The sequence below is a fragment of the Volvox carteri genome (assembly GCF_000143455.1).
Source record: "Volvox carteri f. nagariensis unplaced genomic scaffold VOLCAscaffold_1, whole genome shotgun sequence".
Classification (NCBI taxonomy): Eukaryota; Viridiplantae; Chlorophyta; class Chlorophyceae; order Chlamydomonadales; family Volvocaceae; genus Volvox; species Volvox carteri.
This window is the reverse complement of record NW_003307545.1, coordinates 2,157,880-2,166,581: the sequence shown is the minus strand read 5'-3', so window position 1 is coordinate 2,166,581 and position 8,702 is coordinate 2,157,880. Positions and strand designations below refer to the sequence as shown.

Sequence of the window (8,702 nt, the reverse complement as noted above, 5' to 3'; positions counted from 1 at the left end):
CGTGCTCATGGCGCCTCCAATCGTACCCTCCACCTAAACCATTTGAATTTGCAGCCGCCCGGCTAACGCCCATCACGGTATATTGAAGGATCTCATCTGATCAGCTTCGCCTTGTCCCCTGCTCTGCTTGCGTTTCATGTGTATAGTGGATTTGGGTGTTGCTAGCACACGACCTAATGTTCCCCTTATCACCCGGTTGGCGCTGCCATTTTCCCAGGCGCGCTGGTCGGGGCGCTGCACGGAACTCGATGGTTGCCGACTCGATGGTACGACAATTTAGAGAATGGAGCCTCCGGGCGCGACGAGGTCCTGCAGTTGGCCATCAAGCTAGCGGAGTACGATATACGTACCTGAGCGAGGGCACCGAAATGCCATTTTGCACTGCCGAGTACGCAGTACGCACTTAAACAAAGGAGTCAAGAGTGACGTTGCCACTGCAACGAATGAAGGGCAGACGTGTCAGCGTCTGTGTGAGGAAAACATTATCATTGTTTTCATAATTCCTAGGTTTCGGTTTTTCCAGCTACCATCGAGGACATTCAAATCCGCGCTTGCCTCAATTCCGTGCCGTCTCAAGGTTCTTTCCCCAAGTGCTGCTGCTGACTGCCGATCACTATCGTGGACTGGTGGGATAAGTGTAATTTCGGGCAGGGTGGACAAACCCGGGAGAAGCGCTCGGAACTTGTGTCCCATAGGCTGTTTCAGCCACGAACATGGATGCACGAAACCTGTTTTCCCGATCCGAGAAGATCGCCGGTGCAATTTTTCTCGTCCCTTCCGTTGGGAGAGGAGTTGCGCCCCGCCCACATTTGTCTGTGTATCGTGCAGCGCGCAACTGCACAGCACGCGCCACAGTCTGCATGAAGCCCTTTACAGCCAGTACGCAGCTTGCCTAAGCAACGAGCCCAAGGCAGTCACCGCTTCTGACCAGATGGTGGAGGCATAGATGCTAGGAAATTCCATGTGGCCGAGCGGAGCCCTCATCAGGAGCACTGGCAAGGGATCGACCGGCTCCCTTACCTGGTATTACGCTGCGAGCAGCAAGAATAAGCTACTTCAAGCTGTAGCTTAATGCAGCCGGCACAGTGCAAGTTTTTCGCAGTACTTAACACCACGCAGCCCACTAAGCATCCTTATCTCTTCGTTGTGGATCAACGACACGTGGTAGTAAAGGAAACGGATTGAAGCGAAAAGCCCCAAGATAGATAGGATCACCAGCTCCACCCACATTAGCAGCCAACCGACGGAAAGTCAATAGAAAGTCATCGCATCCAGTTATCCCTTCACGCTTCTGGTGCCGTCTTGACCAAACCCACCGCTTTCGCTGCAGCTGTATCAGCGGTCGCACGAGGCAACGTACGACCACAACGTCATTTATCACCGGTGTAACGACACACGCCGTTAGGCCTCATCTAATAAATATTGCATAACTCTGCATCCCGTCACGCGCGCCAGCAGCCCTGATCGCGAAGCAGCATAGGCACAACGGACCCACGCTTTCACAAACAACCAAACTCCGACCAGATCACACGACACGGTTGAGGGATCACATCTTGGTGGGGATGCGCTCCCCGAGTCGAGACGGGCCGGGCGCGAATGGCGCAGCATTACTGTCCTGAATTTCCCTATCCTTACATGCAAGTGCTGAATACACGATTCCTCGCCCACTGCAATCGTGCCGTTGGCCGCAGGCTATAGCATAGATAAGGACATCACTGTACGTATGTAAAGGACACCCCGCTCAACACTCACCAGCTCACCTTTAGAAATTATAATTAGCTCTAAAAGCCATCTGACGTTCCGATCAAGAGTGTGGGGGCCCCGCTCAGGCTGTCAGCAAAACCCACCGAAACGCAGGCTGCAAAAATCAAGGTTATTGTTTCGCTCACCCCTTCCCCAAATTCCCATACAAAACTAAACAGAACTCTGGCCTCACGAAGGTGGGCCTCCATGCGTCCGCAGTGGGTCCGTGGCCTTCCCAGCCGGTGGCGCCATCAAGCCTCCAGCCGCGGCGGCCGCGGCCCCTGCCCCCGACCCCACGTTGCCGCCCGCCCTCGCTGCGACTGCCGCTGACACCATCCCGCTGCCGCTGCCCGCGCTGTTTCCGTTGGCTGGCATGGAGCTAAAGGAGCCAGGGTGCTTTCCTGCCAGCAGCGAGGAGGTCTCGCGCTCCGTCGCTCCGGCGCTGTGTCGCGAACTTTCCAGCTGCTCCTTGATGGCGGCCAGCCGCTCCTGGGTACGAGCTTGCCGCAGCACGTCCAGCTTGCGAAGGCCCCTGGTGAGTGGACGGAAGGAAGGAAAAGGAGAGCCAGGAAACCCAGATGTTACCCGCACGCAAACGCAGAGCAAAGGATTGTTTACGGGTGAAGATGATGAAACCGGTAAACCGCGGCAAGGCACGAGCGCTCTAGAGTGGGTGCACGGAAGCGAGCGAACCGGAGTGAAGGGATTAAGCACGGAAAAGAAGGGATTAAGCAGCCCCCCGCAGCTGAGCCTGCTGAGGAGCCGCCAATCCTTCACCTCCTTAATTTCAAGCCCTCCGCCCCCACCAAAAGGCGCCGCACGTCCCCTCCGTACACTCTCCTCCGCACACGCTCATCACCACTTTTCCCCTCAGCTCTCTGGACGTATATCCACCTGAGAAGCTCCGGGTAGTGTTCACACAGGTCCTTGATGTCCTCCTCAGGGATGCGCAGCATGTCACAGGGGGTCTTGCAAAAGACGTTCTCACGCCGCTTCACCTTGCCGCTTTCCTGGTTGAACAGCTGCCGCAGCACGGAGCCCTCACCGAAAATGGTGCCTTCCGGGATGCTGTACAGCAGGGCGCTTGGCTCCGCGAGCACCTGCAGCTCGCCCTGTGGGACCAGATGTGTAGATGGAGGGTTGGAGGATTTAGGTTGAGCGCATGGACGCTCCTCGACGGCGACGAGGAAGACGAGGGAGGGGTACCCTTGCGCGGGCAGATATGGGTCGGTAACGGCGGCATTAACAAACGCCTTTGACAGCCTCTTTGCTGCCTCTAGGCGTTTCAGGATTCCCTTTTCAATGGCTAAAGCCCTCTAAACCAAATGCTCTTGTACCTCAACCCATGGGCGTGGGCGTGGGCAAACACCAACCCCATGGATGAAAGTAGGTGTCCATCCCGTCCATAGAGCAGTCTATGCCATGGTACCCTTTCCAGATCCCATTACTTCAAGCCCCGAACTCCCAGCTCTCTGCTCTACCACCCTCACCTGTAATAGGATGTACACGTCCGCGCCGTTCTCTCCGCGCATGTACACAAACGTGTCTGCGGAAAAGTGCGTAGGCTGCAGCCGCACGCACAAGTCGGTGAGGAAGACGTCGTCCTCAGCCATGGACTGCAGCAGCGGCACTCTAGCCACTGTCGGCAAGTACAGGTGGCGCAGGATCTTGGCTCGTAGCTCGAACGGCAGCCTCGACAGCACCGCTTGCCGGTCGTAGGCGCGGACCTTCTGCTTCTTATTATACTCCAGCACCCTTCAACACACCAGGGTGAAAGATAGAGGATGTGAAGAAGGAAGGGCGGCAGAAAAAAACAGCACTGCACCAGGATGATAAAGCGATTACCCAAATTGAGAAACACGGCCCTGTGCAGGAGGTCGGCGAAGGCTGGTGGAGTGCCAACTCCCGCACCCCACGCGGCATCCCAGCTCCGCTGCATCGCTCGTGAGTACGTCCTTCCCTCAACCCCGCCCCACCAAACGGCTGTGAAACCCGGAGAACTGCCCCGCGCCACCCGTTAGCGTATGTATGTCAGTATGTACCCACTTGCGGGCCAGCGGCCTGGGCAGCTCCACGTCCTTCATGAACGCGGAGAGCTCGTGTAGCTGCTCACCCCGCGCCACCTTGTCTGCGTCCAGGCGACTGACAATTGATGCCATCCGGCCAAAGCAGAACGACAAGAAGAAGCCGCCGATGACCATGGTAATCATGCACCACACCTGCAAAGGTCCCCAGCCGGAACGGCAGCATTTTCGATAGTGGCGGTCGTAGTGGTGGTAGTAGTAGTGGCGGTGGTGGTTGTAGCAAATGGTAAGCGATGTTGACAATATCGTGTAAAACTGCATTGGTAATAATAACTGTGAAAGTCACGGGAGCGGTAGTAGCATCCAAACCCCGGTTCCAAAACCTCGGGTCCATGCTTACCTTCTCGGCGATGGTCGTCCCGTAGATGTCTCCATAGCCTACAGTCGTCATGGTGGTATATGCCCAGTACATGGCCGTAATGTACCTGCCAGGATTCGACGTCAGGACTTTTGACATTTTTTCATTTGGCAGGGATGCAGCGGTTTAATGTCTCAATGGTATTCAAACATGTCCAGTCATCGTCCGAGTCATCTACCGGGCTACCGCTCCTGTTCTGCCTAAGCGCACATGCGCAGCTTTCCCCTTCCCGTATAGGCCACCCCACGCCCGGCAGCCAGGCAACGCTGCGCCCCAGCATTCGCTTCCCATCGATCGCTTATCATCAGTCCGCACCGATCACCAAAGTTCCACACCCATACCAGCGCTACGCAGCAGCACCGAGGATCTGTCCGTACAGTCCATACCTTACCTGTATGGGAAGCCAAAGTCGCTCTTGCAACGCAGCGGCAGCGACTCGCACTTGGGGCACTGCACGAGAGTGAAGTACTCGGGGCAGGTGTACCACTGGCTGCTGGAGGGGTCTTGGAGGCTGTTCTGCTGAGTGGGGTCGGGCTGGGCCGCGCTGGCAGTGGGCATCATTACTGTATAGTACCCGCCCATCTTGTCAAAGACCCAGGTGGATAGCTCGCCCCCGTTAATCAACAACTTCTCCTCTGCGAACAAAAAATACCGACATCCTTCTTCAATACTTTTTCGGATAATCTGATAACTATTCAGGCCAAAATCCCGGAAGGGGAATACGCAAGGTAAAATGATTAGCATTGGCACCGGCGAATGGAGAAAATAGAACTGGGAGTGTGCGTGACACAAAGCCGCAGTTGGTCAACCGAGAGGTCAACTAGCAACCCCGAATGCCAAAAAGGACATCAGACCTCGAAAGTCATGAAGTCATAAGTCAGGAAACGGACACCGCCGCTGCTGCATGCTTACCGTTTGTCCACCATTGTGGCCCGGAGAACAGGTAGAAGAAGCAGCCCGACAAGTGTCCTAGGTAGACGAGCACGATGAGCAGCTCCAATATGGACAGCACCCACCGAGCAGCATAAAACTCGTCCTAACACGGGAGACGCGGAGGACGGGCGATGGATACCAGCAGGGCAGGAAAGGGAAGGACCAGGAGGGTAGAGGGGGATTGTAGCTCTTGAAATGGGAAGAGAGAATCACACGGCAATGCTGCAGCTCTGAATGCATGGAACATCAGTCACCAGATGTAAGGGCTGGGAAGGTGTAGGCGAGCGGGAGAGGAATTTGGCACGTGCGAAGGTCCATTTATGTGTTTTAACGGCCTCGTAACGGCCTCGTTCCAGCATGACACTGCTTAACGCTGCGGAGCTGTTTCCTCTCCCCCGTCCCCCGTTTCCCTCCACCTGCCGGGGCCGCTTGCGATTGGGTTCGTGCGGTTCGTCCCTCCAAGAACCCCCGCCCCGCACCCTACATGGCCAGGCTGACCTGCAGGCGACCAAGCACTGTGCTGATGGACAGCACGTTAAAGTTCTTGAAAATCCAGAGGATGCGGAAGAATCTAAGCAACCGGAGCATTACAACTAGGCTGGCGGCCGAGTCGCTAGGCACCACCAGGTCGCAATTGTTCATGATGCTGCAAGTCCAGGTGCCCTGGAGGAAGGGGCCGGGGAGGGAACGAGAGGGACTTACATGCCGGACGCGAGGGTCCAACTGCCGACAGGACGGAGCAGGACAAAGAAGGGAGACAGGGAAGGAAATGTAGGGGGAATGGAAGGCGAAAGCAGAGGACGGAAGCCAGCTGAAAGCCAGATATGAATGCAACAGGGTGCAGGCACACGAAGGAGTCCAACAGTTAGTGGGCGATGTTCATGAAAGCTCCATCTCTGATCTCTATGGCATCGAAAGCCCTCGGCAATAATGGCTCAACGATTAAGGAGACAGCGCATCTTCCCTGGATAGGGTCACCGTGTGCGCGGCACAACCCCCAGCAGCGTCCCATGTGCCCCTTTCCTTTTCACATCCTTTTCATAAAAGCGGACCACAAGTGCGTCACTCACCTCGATACCACGCACCACGTAGTCGGAGGGAAAGGTGGCCAGCAGGTCGATGACAAACCAGGTTTTCAGATAGCGCACGGCAATCTTTCGATGGTTAGTAATCAGCTCGCCGGTCACCGGATGCTGCACACGGATAGATATTCGGGCCAGAGGCGCGGCAGATAGAGGAGTTAGAAATGCTGTGACAAAATGCCGATGTGGAACACGGTGAGGGTCCAAGTTCATGCGACCCCATCACTCAGATTCTGAGCAATCGGTATTCGGTATTCACCGAGGTCCATCACTCCATCCGTCTGAGGAGGTAGCCGTACTGGCAGCCTGTGCCGCGGGCCTCCAACGGGGCCGTATCCATGCGTCCAACATTGGTAACACCGTGGCAGCAATACATCGATCACGTGTAACGTAACGCAAGGTACTGTGCTTGCGAGGCAGCGACATGGAACCATGCCTCGCGCCATCGACGCCCTAAGCATCTGCTGGTTGCGAGACTCCCCTGTGTCCAGGCTTCCCAGTGCTTCGTTTGTTTGCACGCGCAGTTGGTGGATAACCTTGTCGGCATGGTGACCCCGCGTGCTACAAAAGCCCACCGACGGGGCGCGGCCACCAGCGTCTACGACCAGCGAGCCAATCAGTGACTAAAGCCCTCCATTAAACCGCAGGAGAGGGCGCCGTCCCGTGAACCGCACAGGAAACACGCCACAAGCTATTGGAGGCGCAGGGGGCCAGAGCCCCATGACCTACGGCCGCAGTGACGCAACCATGGAGCACCCGCCTGCCATAATCCCCACGTCAGCAATGGAGCACGTACCCTGCGCTGTAAATAGGCCGGCCTAGTCCGGCCCAACCCAAGCCAGGCGTGTGTAATTGGAGGCCAGAGGGGTAGGAAGATAACAGCTAACCCAGATTATGTGATTATGACGCTGGGACCTTCCTCACCTCGTATGCAGTCAAGAAGTTCAGGACCAGGTCAGTGTAGAAGAAGAGGTCGATCAACCCCTCCAGCCAGAACCAGAAGCCGCTCGCAGGCTTGTTAAAGCCCTGCACAGGGCACATGGGCATGGCCGTGGTTGATCCGTGCGGCTGGCCATCTCTGTCAACCGTTCCCAGCGAAAGTTCTGACGACGAATTCAAAGGCCCACTTCCTGGCAAGTGTGGTGTCGATTATGGCACGACCCACATCAGAAAAACTTTACAATCATGAAGCGTGTCAGGGCTCGTATTCTATGTACTCAAGGACCCGACACCTCACTAGCCCTTAAACATTGTATGCACGTAAGTGTACGTAAGCTTATCAGCACAGGGTTACCCAGACAGGAAAACCACACAGGTTATTGGGGTGAGAATACAGCAGCACACCGCGCCGTGGTAAGCCTCGCACCCCACATGGGATTGGGAATTCGGACAGGTGGCCGAAGCAAACAAATGCTGGTAAGCCTGGGGACGCCCTGGAACGTGATCGGCTATGTGCCTCGACCCCGCCGCTCGTCCCAAAGGTCGCGCCCCAAACTTACCACGCGAACGGGAGTAACCCAAATGATGTAGAGCACCACGAAAAGCTGTACGTTTACCCATCTGGGAAGGGTTGTCGGAGAGTGATGTTAGGACAACACGAAAGGCCCAAACCCTGGGGGCTTGCACCTCCGACTGCAACCCCAACTCACATCTTCCGAAATCGTGAATCTGGCAGGATAACTCCGAGACGTTTCTTCTTATTCAAGCTGTTTGGCTGCAGGTCAAACATGTTCCAGTCTTCGTCGGTGGAGCTGGTGCTTGACGGCGCAAGAATCAGCCCTTACCTGTTCATCATGGAAAGCTCGTAGACCGGCTCCGTCTTCCAAGCAAACGAGCTCTAAGTTTTCCATACCATTGCTGCTCCGTCTACGTTCCACAGATACAAATCAGAAACACTTCGCTTCCAAACCTCATGCCTACGCGACTGACTTTGGTTGGTAGTAGTCACTGTATTGATACTCATTATCAGTAAGCACCGGGAGCACCGGCTGCGCCTCAGAAGCTGTTCGGGACCCAAGGCGCGCCTCATTTCCCTCAAACCCCTCCACGCGATTCCAGGACATTGTTGGCATTATTCAAAAGCCCCAAAAGACAATCACGTCCTTGCCCTAGGGGCCCATGCAAGGATCACCGAAGAGAGTCACCAAATAAAGAAGGGTGGAAACAGTATATGGAAAGGTTTAGTTGCAGCAAGAAGATCTCATGCTTACAGATGATACATGCATGAAAAAATTATACAGTCCCGCACCCACAGCTTGTATCAGTAAGCAACGACGAATACTCTTCTTGTCGTAGATGCGGTGCAACCCCACGTGCTGTACCTTCATTACTTGCTGCACTTTCATTCCCCAAAACCTACAATTTATGACGAGGAACTTAAGGTTCTTAATTACCGCTGTGATCGAAGCAAGGCAAGAAAACGTGCGTTTATAGCCGGATTTAAGATATCGATGCCCGCTATGAGGGTCTTTCCATTGGCCAGCGGCTGGGAAAGTTCCTTAA

At 55.4% G+C, this 8,702-nt stretch overlaps 2 protein-coding genes across 2 annotated transcripts in view; one reads left to right on the top strand and one right to left on the bottom strand.

The window, feature by feature from the left end:
* VOLCADRAFT_127347 (uncharacterized protein) overlaps nt 1–354 on the top strand; it is a gene marked incomplete at both ends in the record, with an annotated part of 3,946 nt that extends 3,592 nt beyond the window's left edge. The window contains one exon of the mRNA XM_002946057.1: nt 218–354. Coding sequence (XP_002946103.1) covers nt 218–354 — 137 coding nt within the window. The remainder of the gene's footprint in view (nt 1–217) is intronic.
* Nucleotides 355–1,932: 1,578 nt separating this feature from the next.
* VOLCADRAFT_86033 (uncharacterized protein) lies at nt 1,933–8,272 on the bottom strand (the record flags this gene model as incomplete). The annotated part of the gene is made up of 14 exons (XM_002945705.1): nt 1,933–2,275; nt 2,638–2,855; nt 3,234–3,498; nt 3,790–3,962; nt 4,168–4,252; nt 4,577–4,820; nt 5,098–5,221; nt 5,617–5,781; nt 5,821–5,841; nt 6,189–6,311; nt 7,125–7,226; nt 7,700–7,760; nt 7,850–7,957; nt 8,130–8,272. 14 exons carry the CDS (start codon nt 8,270–8,272, stop codon nt 1,933–1,935), a joined length of 2,175 nt encoding a protein of 724 aa, XP_002945751.1.
* Between the last annotated feature and the right edge of the window lie 430 nt (nt 8,273–8,702).